The sequence below is a fragment of the Leptinotarsa decemlineata genome, unplaced genomic scaffold, assembly GCF_025532065.1.
Source record: "Leptinotarsa decemlineata unplaced genomic scaffold, Ldec_3_MD MMD2_tig00026358_RagTag_RagTag, whole genome shotgun sequence".
Taxonomy (NCBI): domain Eukaryota; kingdom Metazoa; phylum Arthropoda; class Insecta; order Coleoptera; family Chrysomelidae; genus Leptinotarsa; species Leptinotarsa decemlineata.
Window position 1 is genome coordinate 2,593,500 of NW_027412703.1, and position 16,986 is coordinate 2,610,485.

Genomic DNA, 16,986 nt, shown 5'->3' on the forward strand with positions numbered 1-16,986 from the left:
AGTACCCTCAGGACTTGTAGCTCTGTCGAGTGTTCCGATTTAAAACGGAATTGCTCATCCGTGAGGAATGCTAGTTTTCTGGTTTGGTCTTCGAGTCTCTTCAAGGTGACACGCTCCGCCACTTTGCTTATGGAAGGAAGTAAGCTAATTGGCCTGTGATTATCTGGGAACAGGTGGTTCTTCTTGGGCTTCGGGATGTGGATAACCGTTGCCTCTTTGAACGGTTTCGGGAAATGCTGCAGTCTGAGTATAGCGTTTATGATGTTAGTTATGGCTGCTATACCCTTGCGCGGTAGTACTTTCAGTGCCCGGTTTATTATGTTGTCCGGGTCTGGTCCTTTCCGAGTGGATAGACGTCTTAGGATGTCTTTCACTTCCTCGGGAGATGTCGAGGCCAGGGGTTGCGCGTTGTCCGTTCGGTGTCTCAGTCTTCGTACCGTTCTTTCCACCTGTCTTTCTATTTCGTCTACCTCGTCCGTGAACGGGACGTCGTTCTCTCTGCACTGCCTTTCGAAGTTGTCCGCGAATGCTTCCGCCTTCTCCTGGTCAGTGTAGACGATTCCTTGCTCGCCGTGTATTGGCGGGCATCGCTGTCGCGGTCCGTTCCTGAGTACTTTCTGCATTCTCCATGCAGAATGGTCTTCTTCAGTTTTCAGTTCTCCTAGACGGGTAGTCCATTGTCTCTCTCAGATAGCTATCAGTTCTTCTTTCAGTATCCTGTTGGCTCTTTGCATGCACCTTTTGTCCATAGGCGCTTTGTTGGGTTGTCTGTTTTCACTTCACCTCTTCCTATTGTGAATAGGATGGGGTTGTGGTCTGACGAACCTTCGTCCAGTACCTCCATCTCCGTAGTTTCGATGTTCTGCACTAGTGCGATGTCGAGAATGTCCGGGACTTGGTCTACTCGCGCGTAGTATGTTGGGGTGTTCGGTGCTACTACCGCGATGTTCTCGAATTCTTCTATGATTCTGCCTATTTCTCTGCCTCGCGTGTTTCCATTCCTGCAGTTCCAGTCTCGCGACTTTGCGTTGAAGTCACCGATGGCAACTGTTGGATGGTGGTCTGGGATGGTGGTCTGCGATGTCGGTTCTTTCTAGTCTTCTACCGCTACTGCTTCTCAGAGTTGGATGTCCGGTTTTCTGTCTTCGTTCTGCGCTAGGTCTGTTTTTACAAGTAGCGCCGCTCCCCGTGCGGGGCGGCGACCCCCTGGCATGTCTGTCCTATATACATTGTATACTGGGATTCGGTAGTTCTTTTCGCTCCTTAATCTTGCCTTTTGTAGTGCCATGACGTCTATGTCTAGACGCGATAGCAGCTCCAGTAGCTCATTTCGCCTTTCTATGGAACCGTTTATGTTCCATGATCCTATACTTAATTGCTCCGGGATTCGTGCAGGCATTACTGTTTTCCGGGTGCTTGGATTAGTGCGACTAGGACCGCTTGCGCGATCTTTTGCTGCTTCGTCGTGAGGTAGCTCAGAACTTTGATCAGTTCGTTGCCGGTGTTTGTTTCCCTTTTTTGTGGGGTCGTTTTTTTGGCCGATGGCTATTGTTGCTGTTTAGGCCTCTGTCTGTCGGCTTCTCTGGGCCTTACAAGCTGTTGTCCTCGGCTTCGGGAACATTTTACATCCCCTGTAGCTGGCTGGATGCGCTTCTAAGCAGTTAGCGCATTTTCCTGGTACCTCTTTTGGCTTTTAACATTCTCTGCTCTCGTGGTTTTCACCACATTTTACACAGCGTGCCGTTGAGTGGCAGCATCTCTGTGCATTTCCAAATAATTGGCATTTGTGACATTGTGATATCAGCCCTGTGTTTATCCTTCGGGGTTCTGCCCTCACTATGAGGTTCACGCACGTTCTTAGTGCGTAGATCCGTTCTTCGCTTTTCGGTACTTTTACCAGGAAAAGCGGTAGCGTCGCCCTGGTGCGCCTAGATGTCATCCTGTAACATTCGAGCACAGTGTATCCCTGTGCTTTTAGGTCGCTTGTGACGTCCTCCGCCGCCACGTTCTCGGGGATCCCGCGCATCACTGCGTGTAGCGGGATCTCTTTTTTTATGGAATATGTATGGAAGTCTATCTTTCTTTCTTTCATGTATCGAGTGGCTTTACGCCACTTCTCCTCGTTGTTCGCGTGGATGTAAATTCCATCTCTGGTCAACCTCGCTTTGTTATATCCGATTTTTCTAACTTCAAGATCTTTAAAGATCTCGTTCCACCTTTTACTGTCCTGAACGAATATCGGTGGCGGCTTTGTCAGATCTTTTTCCGGGTTTGTCGCATGGGTTGGTGCGACTTCTTTCTCTTTTGGGGATGATGCCACTTCTTCAGTGTTTTGCCCCTCTGAGTTGTTTATCTGTGTTGTGTTTTCCGTTTCCATGTTTTCGCTGGCCTGTTTTTCTGCCTCTTGTTTGGCGATTTTTGCGGCTTTTTCTTGGGCCTGTCGTTTCCTTGTTTTTTTGTTGGCTCTGGCCTTTTCAATGATTACGAACCCGTCTTCTTCTGAATCAAAGTTCGATACGCTGTCCGGGCCGCGTGGCATCTTGGATTGGCGCGTTTTCTCTTTGTCTTCAATGTCCGTTTCCCTTTCCTTGGGTTGATCTTGTTGTTTGTTATTGGTTTCCTCGGTCTTTTATCCTCCTTTTTGCGTCTTGGACGGTCCCGTGTCCGTCCTCTTTCTTTGGGCGAGTATTCCTTCTACTTGATTAAGCCTTTCATTAAGTTGCTTAATCATGTTTGTCAGCTCTTCCCTTTGCTGTCTGAGCCTGTAGTTGTCCCTTTCCAAATATTCCAGTGTTTCTTCCATCTCCATAGTGGGGGCCTAAAAACCTAAAAGAAATAACTAAAAGAAAAAACGAATTCTTTTATATGTGTGCTTTCGCACACTCAGTTCTGAAAAGAACTAATGTCTCAGTGCTTTATATATGCGTAGCACTAAACGTTATCTGTAGATCGCTCTGGATAATATTCTTATCGCTTTTACTTAGGTAAACCTCCAAACTTTCACTTTGATGTATCCACGACCAAATGAAAATAATTCAAATAATTCCAGCTAGTCAAAGAATCTTTCTACACTTGATTCAGTGGGATGTCCACTGCGCCATCTGCCAGGAAACAGAGCCAGGAAACAACTCCACAAACATACTTCGGGGTGGGAGTCGGAATAATGAACAATATTCCGGAGAGGTGCATTATAACACATAACATATGTAATGGCTCTAACGAGCCAATAAAATAGTGACTTGCGACAAAGAACTTCAAAGAGGCGACCGACGCTGTTTATCATATTGCGTTAAAAATAGTATTAATAGACGTCGCACTGGGGGTATTAATATTAATTTTCCAATGATATACTCTGTATGATGCGAAAATAATTGAAATATCGTGAAAACTAATTTTGTTTTAACATTGTGCCAAGACATGTTGATGTCCATTTTAACCCCCTAGCAAACTCATCGAAGCAGAAAGCGGAATTGTCTGACCTGACATTACTATATCCGGTTCGGAGACAATTATCTTCTTGGAGAAAACCGATGCCTGTGGCAGTGAATTGAACCTGCATACTCTCACCCCAATTCGAAGATATGCAACCTCCTACTGCCGGTGAAGATGTGCCTCCATAATGGAATCCAAATGGAATGACGAGACAAGTATGCTGTTGTCAGCAAAGCAATATATTGGGTTCTTGATTTTTTCCAATAAGTCGTTGATATACAAAAAAGAGAGGGTTGGAGACAATATGGAACTCTGGGGAACACCAGCGTTGATAGTTTAAGTATTTGAGAGATATCCATCGACGGCCACTTGCAGGGAACGTTCTTTCAGGAAGCTGAAGAGCCAAACACAAAAATGATTCGACAAGCCATGATTTCTTCTCCATTCTATAATCTCTTGATTCTTCTATTGACATGCTCTTTCTATCTTGATTTCCAAAAGTGAAGTTCAGCTCTTATAATATCTTTTATAATCCAGTTTTTCTTAGATGAAAAAAAATATCTTCACGAATAACTGACAAAACTTTATTTAATGTGGGTATTTCGTTTTTTATGTAAAATTTTCCTAATAGAATTCTTGACTTCTTCGTTGATAACCAAACACTTCCAGTCAGTGGATACTTTTGGCTCCAAAAAGCTGTTGTTTACTTGACTTCCTTAAGAATTCTAAAAATTGTTTTTTCATTTATATTCAATGCCGACAGTTTTCAACGCTTCACGATTCTCGAAGACCTAGATTCCATTGTGTATAGCTTTTTATTCAACGCGCTCACGAAGTAAACTGAAGAATACCACTAAGACTGAGACTAAGACTACGACTGAAACTAAGACTAATACTAAAACTGAGACTAACCCCTCTACCATGACCTTCAAACTCCCAACAGAATATTTTTTTCTTATGGAAAAATCTGAGTTGGTCCTATTGATGAGTGCAGTGTGTCTGTTGACGGTATAATTCAAAAGGATATCTATTTATACCGCCTTCAAAAAACAATGTTTTTTCAATCCCCATCAGCTAAATATTTGTTGGAGAATGTCTTGGTTAGTACTGGACATATTTTAATATTTTCACATTTGTCGTAGTCGATTTGTTATTTTGTTTGTCATGAATGATATTTTTCAAGAATAAATTTTGTGTATTCATTTATTCAATTCGTTGAGAGTGAATGATTTGAATACAGTACGCCTATGGCACCAATATTTATAAATATACTGCTGTAGTTTCTCTCATTTCTGGACAGGCTATATGTAAAAATATGGCGTTCCTAGCAAATCAGTTTTAAATTTTCAAAAATAAAAAAAATGATATCACTCGCAACCCGCAAAGAAGTGTGGGTACCACTCTATTATTATAAAGGTATCAAGCAATATGTATGCAATCTTCTTTCAATTTTATCGTAGCTGGTGGTGCCCAAGTTTTCATTGCCCGGAGCTATCAGTAACGTCCTAATTTCAAAAACGTGATTTGAAACTATACGTAAATAACTTTTGAATTCCGCTGAAAGATTAAAATATTCAACGAAGTATAAATGATTAACATAATTGCTTAATTATAATCCGTACTCGAAATAAAATAATTATTATTGTTATTTTATATTATAGCTCAAGGTCCCCAGTCCTCAGATCTACGTCATTTGTAGTATTTGTAATCGCTTTGCAGGATGCAATTTTTGAGATATGTGTATTTTGTAACATTTCAAACCGCTTTTTTTGAGATGTCTCCAAGCACTTGTATGACAAATATTCATTTCAGAGGAAATTTGACGTGTAGACTTCCCCGGTTCATGTTTATCTGCAAATCATTAATTTTAATTGAAAAGGACACAATGTCTAACTTACCCCATACATACCTCATTTATCAAATTCTCTTTAGTTTTCTGGTCCATTCTGTCTCCGTATTTTTTCATCGGCTTTTCAAATGAACCAAACTCGAAGAGATTTTGACCCAATAACTTGAACATAGTTCCATGTGGTTGTCGTCTTTCGGGATACAAGTTTAATTAAATATATTCCCGATGCCCTAACACTGTTTCTATCATATTTGTAATAAATTTGTATCATTTCTCTTTTTTCTTCATTCGTGAAAGCCATTTTTCGTCAAAAATTCAATGACTTGTAAAATAACAAAATGTCATTGAGTGTAACAAATTGAATGTCAAATTTAGAAACATCAAAGTCAAAGCCTATTATGATAACACTTAATTTTTTTCAATATCTTCAATTTTTCGAATAAGAATGATAACTTATGATACATCGTTGAAAAGGTAAAATCTGGTTCTATCCAAAACAGGAAGAATCCAATGTAGCGCCTATTAGAAATGTAACAGGAAAAAAGTGGCAATGTGGAAGTGTAATTTATTTCCGAATCCTTCGAAAAATACAGCTAGAAAAAAATAAAAACCATTTTCCGTAATTTCTGTTTTTTTTGGATATCTCCCGATATACTCGGAATTTCAGAACTTTTTCAACGGCATATTGTTAGTCAGGTAAATGCGCAACTTTGCCGCAATTTAACCATCTTCGTATCTCTCATATTTTCCGAGATCCCAATGGTGAGGATCGAATTTGAATCACCCTGTATAGTAAAACCCTCACCCAAATCGATTGAGCCGTTTTTTAAGTCAGCAAACACAAACGCACAGAAAAACTGACAAACAAACTGATAAGAAGGCAAATAGAATGACATGAGAACAGACGAATCAATCAACAGACAAAGACAGATAAAATTCCATCGAAACATTTCAGGGCTAAAAAATATTCGCCGTCCTCTTGATTCTTTGTACGAATTCAAACATTTCATTGAATTTTTATCGAATCATCTACTTAATTGATACCTATGTAGTTTTTCTACTGTTCTACCGTTCTTTCGGTCATGAAAACAGTAAAGCAAATAAATATTATAAAGGAGACTGCGGTCAATGTTGGTCATGGTACATTAAGTGAGTAACATTGCCGCTATTAAGAATTCATCATCTATTCAGTGAACAAATCCTGCCAAGAATTATTGGGCACATTCGTTCCATTAGAAAATATATTTTGCAATTTGGGTCATTACTCCTTATAAATATTTGTAGAAATTACATTTTGAAGATTTTTGGTCTAATGTGATTTTAATATTTACATCAAGTACTTAAAATGTATGTTTCAACAGGAGTAGGTACAGTTTGGAACGTGAATATCTATTGAAAATTAGAAATGTTCACCGCATTGAAGAAAAGGGTGTGTGTACTTACGTACGCACGTAAAAAGTTATATTTTGTTTTTTATTTTTTCAAATTATTCCTTGCTGTGATTCATTTGATTATTCGTGTAAGTTCATTCATGTATTCCGAATATTCATTAATTTTTTTTTGATACTATCGTCATGTTATACTGTGTATGGGACAACCTGACTATAAATTTCATTATTCAAAATTGTAAGATTACTTTAAGGAAGAGACATTTAATTTATTCAGGTACCAGTCGAGATGATAATAATAATAATAATAATATTCATTGATTTCTCTAGGACATCCTAATATACATACATCATTTTAAAAATATATGAATAAATGACATAAATAACAAAAATGATGATATGATAGAAGAGGAAAAAACATTTTTCAATGATTCCAGAATGGTTTCAACATGAGGATATACATGATAAATATATTACCAAAGCTTTCGATACCGTCGACCACAACATCCTCTTGAATACTCTTCATGAAATTGGCATCAGAGGTACAACATTCAATCTTTTCAGAAGCTATCTGACGAATAGAAAACAAAAAGTAAAACTCAATGATATATCTAGTACCGAAGAAATAATAACATGTGGAGTACCTCAGGGGACAGTTCTGGGACCCGTGCTATTTACAATTTATATGAATAACCTCTTCATGCAAGAAAAAGATGGTCAAATAATAAGCTTTGCAGACGACACCGTGATAATTTACAAAGCTGAAAACTGGTTTGACCTAAAAGTAAAAGCAGAAAACGACTTGAACAACTTGAAAGATTGGTTCGATAGTAGGCTTTTATCAATTAACTTCAATAAAACCCATTACCTGCCTTTTAGTAGCCAAGAAACTTCTCTTCCCAACTATAACTTGATGATCCAAGATAATCTGATGTTAAAACCTGCGAACAAAATAAAATACTTAGGTATATTTTTAGATCCCCACCTGAAATGGAATGAACATATTATATATCTAACAAAAAAACTAAGATTTATATTATACAGATTCAAACAACTCATCACCTACCTTAATTACAAACAAAAACAAATTGTTTACAAAAGTCTCCTTGAAACTCACCTTAACTATGGCATTATAGCATGGGGAGGGGTATCACGAACGTCCATGCATATGCTCGAAGTCTCCCAGAAGAGATTTCTGAGAATGATCTTGATCCTGAGAAGGATAGGAGATATCCTAGCGAAAATCTCTTCCTCGAGACACAAATAATGGATGTCAGGCAACTTTTTTATATACAGGTTTGTATAAAACAACATTTAAATAAAAAAAAAATCTGATATTACCTGCCCATTCATATAATACTAGTCAGAGAAATAGATATGTCATTCCCAAAATGAATAAAACAGTTGGACAGAAATGTTTTCATCATATAGCACCTAAAATATATAATGACCTACCTGAGAACTTAAAATCTGAAACTTCTTTGAAAAAATTCAAAATACTGTTGAAAAAACATATATCAAGTAAAGAAAGAAGAAAAATACGAGAATATATTGATTGAATTCCGTATAGTACCTCTACCTTACTTCGCTTATTAGCTTTTAATAAAAAAAAGGGTACTTTTATATTCCCAACTTTCATATTATATGTAACTTAAGGATTTATTTTTATCTATTTTAATTTATTACATTTTATATTTTATGTCATATCATTTTATTATTGTATTTACTTAATATTATTATTCGTTCCGATATATGTATTTCGTATTTTATTATATATTTCTTAATATTTTTAAATTTTTTAACCACACACAGGTTTGTAACCTCAGTGGGATTTTGAATTTATTCTCAAATCACTTAAAATTTTATTAATTGTTATTCTTACATTCTAAGTCTTAAAATAAATAGTATGTATGGTTTCCATTTCATATTTGAGAATAAAATGATTTGTTTGATTTGAAGTATGATATTTTATATAGTTCATGAGTTTTTTTTGATTGGAAATCATTTACTGAATCTTTCAACGAAAGTGGGAGTTTGTTATACTCATTCAAACCTTTATCATACCATCTGAAAAGAACATTGCTACGGTTTTTGCTTACTTTCTCATTATCAATACCTCAACATGAAATAAGTTTTGAGTGTATTTTATCGAATGTCGGTAACCCCTAGTTTTAATTTATTTAATCTTAATTGTTGCAATAAAAAGAGAATGAAGAGACCATTCAAACGATATATCACAAGCCTATACTTCAAATTGAAAAAATTGGGGGTTGTACCTGTCATTTGACAAGGGTTGAAGGTAGGTGTAGCATTTTTTCTTTGAACTATGTCAAGTTATAATTTTTCGGGATTTTATTAAAATATGTACCGTAATCGAAATAATGAATTTATTCTATTTGGCTTTTACACACTGTATATTGGATTACTGGTTTATTCCAATAGGTCGTTGATATACAAAAAAGGAGGGTTGTAAACAACTTTCGCTATGTGGAAGCGGTCGGCGACATTATTATTTTATTTAAAGTGTTAATCTGTGGTGGATAAAAATTCCAATTGTCGACACTAGGCAAGATAGTTTTGTTGATATATTGTATTGTTTATTTCAAACGAGAATACATTTCAATTTTCCTTTGTAGGACATGAGCGAAAAAAAAAAACAATGGACAGTTGACGAATGCAGTAATTTAATTGCTGTTCGTGTTAGGTTAGGTTAGGTCCAAAGTGAGTGGGTCTATTCGACCGCAACCCGTGAGTGTTTATTGTGGCTTAAACCTATTCACACTTGATCAAACTAATTGGCTTCCCAATGAAGCCGATTAGTTTGTTAGAAGGTGATTGACAATGTTTCATGATGAATTTCACTAGTTCGGCCTTCCATTGTCTACTATATAAAATGATTTGAAATTTCTGAAACAACTGAAAAAGAAGAATTAAAAATGAATAGCTGGAAATAAACAATTATATTAAGCAAAAAAACCTGAAATGAAATAATAGTGAAATAAAATACAAGTAAAAATAAAAAAATTGAATAAATAAATGAAAAAAGAAAATAAAAATAAAACGCGGACTGCGATTCTGAGAATTGCATTTACCGGATACCCTGTAAGTGCGGAAAATCCTATATTGGTGAAACTAAGAGGCCATTGAATGTTCGTATTGCCGAGCACAAGAAAAACACACAGCGAGGGGAAACAAGCAAATCAGGAATAGCAGACCATGTTTGGACCCATCAACACAACATCGAGTGGTCCCAAGCTGAGATCTTGCACAGAGAGGAACTCCGGCTTCGGAGAAAATTCAAGGAAGCCGCATACATGTTGCCCAACAACGTATTCAGCCAAGCCAGCGTAGAAATACGCAACATATGGAAACCCATCATCAAGCGAAAAATGGCCAACTCCTGCCAAAACGGTCATCTCCCACGGAACCAGTGAAGCGGAAAATGGAATCGGGGATAAGTGAAAGTACTCGAACGACCTATAAATAGTCATCCCTCGGAGGAATCAGTCCAGTCATCACCCGAAGACGATTGTAGATACTAACAATCGAAACGTCGTGAACTAACGTGACTTGGAATCTCTCCACTTTTTTTTTATTCCTATCAATTGTTCTATTTTTACATGTATTTTATTTCACTATTATTTCATTTCAGGTTTATTTTGCTTGATATAATTGTTATTTTCAGCCACTCATATTTAATTCTTCTTTTTTTTTTAGTTGTTTCAGGGATTTCAAATCATATGGTGAGTGGTCTTTCAGGTCAAATGGTAAGAGTACGGCTCTGCCGAATTCTAAAAACCTAATTCGGTTCCCAGCGGGGCAGGCACAAAGTATATTCTCTGCTGTTTCATCGTCAATGAGGTAGTCGGATAGTCAAGGTGCAAGACTCCCACCTTGATATCCGCGACAGCCTTCCCATATGAGAGTTTTTGCACGTCGCTTTACCTAACGATGCCTTAGATTCACCTGTTTTTGCCTCTAGTTTTGGTGAATCATCACTGGAGCGCAAACGTTCGCTAACCTGCTCATGGGGGGTTTGTTTCTCCACCTAAGACAGATTCTGCGTACGCCGCTCAAGAATTTGGTGCAAGGCGGTGGTTTCATAAGGTACCCCGCTCTTGAGGAGACGACTCTGTCGTTTCCTGGCTGCCCCAGGAGTTGGAGAGTTGAGAAGCTCTCGCTCCTGATCTAAATTCACAGAGAGGTCAGTTGGAGTGGTAAGCTCGATATCCATTTCCTTTGTAGACTCAGCGTCAGAAAGAATTTTTAAGTTTACTCTGTCCATAAAAGTCCCACGTGTAGCTAGGGAAAGGAGATCAATCACGGCAGAGCTCCGCATTACCGTGACAAGGCGATGCTACGACGAGAGGGCGCCCGGTATATCGAAGGTTCCGTAGAGACAGCTAATAGGCTCAGTGTCATTCATTCTCCCGGCACGGATACACATACCTTAAGAGTAAGCCGTCGTTAGGATGCCATTCAGTTAGGGAATAACAGAACCACGAGTGATTCTGTCATTCCCGTATCCAGCGGGGCTACGTGGAAGCAGGCATCCGATGGCCGGTTTGCTCAACCCCCAATCCCAAGACAATGCACTCACCAAAAACAGCATGCACAGTGGTTCAGGCAGTGAAAGATGAACAAGGACAGCCAAACGTCTACTGTTCACAACACACAACAAAACACGCAAATCAGGCTAGTTTTTGTCTGTTTGGGGGAATTCGATTTCGAAATTGTTTTCGAAACTGAAACAAGTTTCAGTTTTGAAAACGAAACTAGTCGCGAGCGAGTCCGTTTGGTGGAAATCCACCTTTAGAATATCATTCTCAAGAAAATGAATTCAACGAATTTCTCGACTCCATTATTCAAATTCACTAATCTACAATTAGTAAATAAAAGTGTTTCTCGTTAAATACCGGTTACATACCTTATGTTCAAGGGGGAAAGCCATTCTTCTGTTGAATGACGATATAGGTTAATTATAGGTAACATGCTTGTAGTTTTAATTACGATTAACATAGTTTCTTCCAGTTCAGAACGAATGCATAAAATTGTTAATGATCACCTGCACAGAAGTCATATACATTTTTATTTCAATGGCAATAACACACATTCAGCTCGATGAGTAGTCTTTCGCTGCATAAAAAGTATTTATTTTTTTCCAACAACAAACGCATATAGCTGTTGAGGGCAACGAGTATCAATTTTATGAAATGTCGTTATGAGACTCATTCTCATTACGAATAGTCAATATTATTTCAGTATCTAATTAGATTATATTAGAAGATTCAACCTTTAGGTAGTAAAAGTACAGTGAAGGCAATGCGCTGTCGTGTATTTTATTATTCACCATAATAAAACTGAAATTCACGACAAATTATTTCAGTTCAGTTTTGAATATTAGGTAACTGTTTGCACCATTTTTCACTTTCATTTTAATATCAATTTTTTGATTGCAGAAATGTAATGTTTGACCCACATATTTTTTTATTTCCTATTGTTTGTTTCTTGAAAATTACGACTTTTGAACTCAAAATTCCGAAATCTCGAAATTTCCACTTCAGTCTAAAAAATTTCGACTTTATTCCTGAAATTCCGACTTATTTCTCAGAATAACTTCAATAAAACACGTAATTCCAACTTTAATTCTGAAGTTACAATTTTAATCTCGAAATTGCGACTCAAGTCTCAGAATTTTTACTTCAGTCTCGAAAATTTCGACTTGAAATTTCGAAACTTCGACTCTAATCACGAAATTAACACTTCAAATTCGAAAATTTTGACTTGAAACTCGAAATTACGACTTTAAAACTCAAATTTCTGACTTCAATCTTGAAATTTTCACTTCATTCTGAAAAATTTCGTCTTTATTCCCGAATTTCTGATTTTAAGCTCAGAATAACGAGTTTAAAACATGTAATTTTGACTTTAATCCTGAAGTTACGACTTCAATTCCGCAATTACGACTTGAGTCTTGAAATTTTCACTTCAGTCTCGAAAATTTCCACTTTCAACTCAAAATTTCGACTTTGATTATGAAATTACAATTTTTAATTCGAAATTTAAACTTCAATCACGAAATTTCCATTTCAATTTCGAATTCAAACTCGAAATTATAACTTTAAAACTCGAATTTTCAACTTCAATCTCGAAATTTCCACTTCAATCTAGAAAATTTCGACTTCATTCCCAAAGTTCTACTTCAATCTTAGAATAACGACTTTGAAACACGCAATTCCGACTTTAATCCCCAAGTTACGACTTTAATCTCGAAATTACGACTTAAGTCTCGAAATTTTCGACTGTAAAATCAAAATTCCGACTTTGATCTCGAAATTACAATTTCAAATTCGAAATTTCGACTTTAATCAAAAAATGCATACTTCAATTTCGAAAATATCGAATTCAAACTCGAAATTATAACTTTAAAACTCAAATTTTCAACTCCAATCTCGTAATTTCCACTTCAATCTAGAAAATTTCGACTTCATTCCCAGAATTCTACTTTAATCTTGGAATAAGGACTTTAAAACACGCAATTCCGACTTTAATCCCCTAGTTACGACTTTAATCTCGAAATTACGACTTAAGTCTCGAAATTTTCGACTTTAAAATCAAAATTCCGACTTAGATCTCGAAATTACAATTTCAAATTCGAAATTTCGACTTCAATAAAAAATTCTCACATCAATTTCGAAAATATCGAATTCAAACTCGAAATTATAACTTTAAAACTCGAATTTCCAACTTCAATATCGAAATTTCCACTTCAATCTAGAAAATTTCGACTTCATTCCCGAAATTCTACTTTAATCTTAGAATAAGGACTTTAAAACACGCAATTCCGACTTTAATCCCCAAGTTACGACTTCAATCTCGAAATTACGACTTAAGTCTCGAAATTTTCGACTTCAAAATCAAAATTGCGACTTTGATCTCGAAATTACAATTTTGAATTCAAAATTTCGACTTTAATCAAGAAATTTCCATTTCAATTTCGAAAATATCGATGTGGAATTCGAAATTACGACTTTAAAACTCGAAATGTCGACTTCGATCTGGAAATTTTCACTTCAATCTAAAAAATTTCGACTTTATTATCGAAATTCTGACTTTATTCTCAGAATAACAACTTTAAAATACGTAAATTAGACTTCAATCCCGAAATTAGTTCGTATGGAAGGTGTTTTAATCAAAGCGTTCGCAGAAGTTATCAAGGAGTTGTGGTCAGAAGATTCATCTGACAAAGTAACTAGCACAGTCTACTTTAAATGTCAGATTCAAAGATTTGCCCCTCGATTCATGGGTTCTGACCATCAAGACGCCCAGAAATTCCTTCGATATCTTTTAGAAGGACCTCAACAGAATTACTGAGAAACCTGAATCGATCTCAACGGAGATTGATTTAAAATTGAGCGACAGCGGAAAAGCACAAGAGTCCTGGCTGAGATATTTGAATGTAAACAATTTCGTTGGTCAATTAAAATCCACTATGAAGTGCACACACTGTGGACACTCATCAGTAATCTTCGTTTCTTTCTGGGATTTGTGTCTTTTCATACCATAAAGAACTGGCCAATTTAGTGTGTCACATTGCTTATGGATTCCTTCACAAGAGAGGAAACTGGATGGAAATGAAAAACCAACGTGTTCGAGGTGCAAGGAAAGAAGAAAATGTACAAAGTCCTTATCAATCTATGACCCCATATTTTAGTAAATCATTTAAAAAGATTTTCTCCGGAAAGATTCAGAGGCAAATTGAATTTTTCCATTGACTTTTGTTCAGATGGATTAGATATGAGCAATTATGCAGCAGACAATGTGGCTCCTTATCGTTATAACCTATATGCACTTTCAGATCATATTAGAACTACTTACAACGGACATTACACAGCATATTGCATTACACAGCATATTGCAGATACCCATATAGTGGCACGTGGCATGAATACAACGATTCACACGTGTTCCCAATTTTACCAAAATCGCTTGTGAGTGATAAGGTATATGTCCTCTTTTATGTACAGGAGGAAACGAAGCAGCACCTTTGAGGTGTTTGGTCCATCGACCACGGATATTCTTTTGTGATTTGAAGAAGTTCTCAAGGAATTTTGAAATATATTATAGATAAATACATAGTTTCGTTTTATTATGATGGTTATTTCGTACTGAAATGTAACAACTCTCGCGACTCACATTTTCTTTAAAATAATACGTATTATGGTTATTGCTTCTCGTACTTCAATCTCATATTTCATAGTTGTTGCCTCTTATTTATAATTCTCATATACCTAAAGTTACTTAGTTATATTAAAGACCACTGTATCCTACCATTACTTCCTTAAAATGTTAATCAGCTACTTCGAAGAGAGATGGCTAATGATAGGAGTGGAAACAAAAATGAAAGTAACCTGTGGAGTTCCTCAGGGATCCGTATTAGGACCTACTCTATGGAACCTCTACTATAACAGCATCTTCAGTATCCAAACCCCGGATGGAGTCAGGCTAGTAGGCTTTGCCGATGATGTGGGAATTGTAGTTACAACCAAAACGAAGGAAAACCTGCAAATGATAGCAAATTAGACTCTACAAAATATTGCAGAATGGCTCCATCATAAGCGATTGAGACTAGCCCCACAGAAAACGGAAGCAGTTCTCTTGGTAGCAGGAAGAAAAATCAAGACCATCAGCCTAGAAATTGAGGAAACCGTGGTGGAGAGCCAGGAAAAGGTGAGATATCTAGGTATGCTGTTGGATAAAAACATGACAATGGGGGCTCATATAAGGAGAACAGCGGAAAAAGCTAACAAAGCCCTAGCGGCGATAGACAGGCTGATGCCCAAAGCTAGAGGTCCGAGAGAGGCCACAAGAAAAATCCTCTGCTCAGTGGTACATTCAATTATGTTCTATGCAGCACCAATCTGGCTCTACAGAGAGAGGCCAACCGAAAAGTCTTGCTAAGCACTCAACGCCGGACGGTTATCTATATAACTGGATCATACAGAACCGAATCCACTAGGGCACTTTTAGTAGTAGCACGGATTCCCCCATCCACATATGGGCTAGACAAAGAATGGAAGAGAGGTCAACTGAGAAGACCAACGCTAACACGACTATGTTCGAAAGATGGCAGGAATGGTGGCAAGGAGAAGCAGACACAGGACTGTGGACGCGCAGACTTATCCCGGATATAGCTCCATGGTTTTCGAGGAAGCATGGGGATACCACGTACCACCTGACACAGCTACTAACAGGGAACGGGCGCTTCCAGACTTACCGCAAACGCTTCCATGTAAGTAATAGCGACTCATGCATATACTGCGAGGAAGGTGACACCGTCGAACATACATTCTTCACCTGTATGAGATGGCATCAAAAAAGACAAGAAGTGGAAACGGTCACAGGTCAACTAACTCCAGACAACATAATAAATAAGATGCTGGAGGATGCAAAAATTTGGACTAAGATAAGCTCCCTGGCCAAATACATAATTGACACGAAGGAGAGAGACATCAGGGTGAGAGAAAATAGACAGCGATAAGGAAAAAAAAACTAGGAACAATAAGCATCCTCTTTCTGAAGTAATGCCCCAAAGCAGTTCCAGAAAGAGCCACCTGAATGCTGAAGATGGGTTTTAGTGGGTAGGCTGTGACAGAGTCATGGAGTCCACACTTCAAGCAGGAGCGTTCCCCTCAGGAAAAAAAAAACTGTGTCCTACCAGCTCCGATCCCAACGATCTTTTAGCTCTTACTACAAGCTTGGAGCCGTTAAATTGTCCTCCTGACGATGACCTTTCGCAATTAGCTCTGAACCGTTTGTCTCGTTGGCAATTCATTCAGAGGCTCCATCAAAACTTTTGGTCTCGATGGAGTAGAGAGTATCTTCATACTCTATTTCAGCGAGAAAAGTGGACAGAACCATCTGCAAATATTGAGCTAGGGTCAACGGTTCTAAATGAAAATGATGTTATGCCACCTTTGCGTTGGCAATTAGAACGTGTCATTGATACCCATCCGGGCCCTCATGGTTTAGTGCGGGTTGTCACCCTTTGTTACTACCCAAGGTACATTTAAAAGTCCAGTGGTAAAGAGTTGCCTTTTGCCTCTGGATAACTCAGATTCTAGTGGGCGGTTATGGTCCGTCTTCACCAATTTTCTTTTCTTTTATTATATTCGTTATTTTCATTTTTCTCTTTGTGTATTTGTCTATTGATGATTTTCACTCAATTTGCAAAATTTGTTTTCAACGCGAAATTTGGCTGTGTTTCCTATTCTGATTGAATATATAGAGCGCTCCTTACATCAATATATTTGGTAG

At 37.4% G+C, this 16,986-nt stretch overlaps 1 protein-coding gene across 1 annotated transcript; it reads left to right on the forward strand.

The window, feature by feature from the left end:
• The first annotated feature begins 7,354 nt into the window (after positions 1–7,354).
• LOC141486527 (uncharacterized) lies at positions 7,355–16,210 on the forward strand. Its single transcript, XM_074184653.1, has 3 exons — positions 7,355–7,499; positions 15,272–15,558; positions 15,689–16,210. The coding sequence occupies exons 1-3, from the start codon at positions 7,355–7,357 to the stop codon at positions 16,208–16,210; spliced, it is 954 nt and encodes a 317-aa protein (XP_074040754.1).
• Positions 16,211–16,986: the final 776 nt, after the last annotated feature.

Coding starts and splice junctions, on each gene's coding strand:
- LOC141486527 (XM_074184653.1), top strand. CDS start 7,355: ATGAATAACCTCTTCATGCAAGAAAAAGATGGTCAAATAATAAGCTTT. Junction 7,500..15,271: donor CTTGAAAGATTGGTTCGATA/GTAGGCTTTTAT, acceptor AAAATATTGCAG/AATGGCTCCATCATAAGCGA. Junction 15,559..15,688: donor GAAAAATCCTCTGCTCAGTG/GTACATTCAATT, acceptor CGAATCCACTAG/GGCACTTTTAGTAGTAGCAC.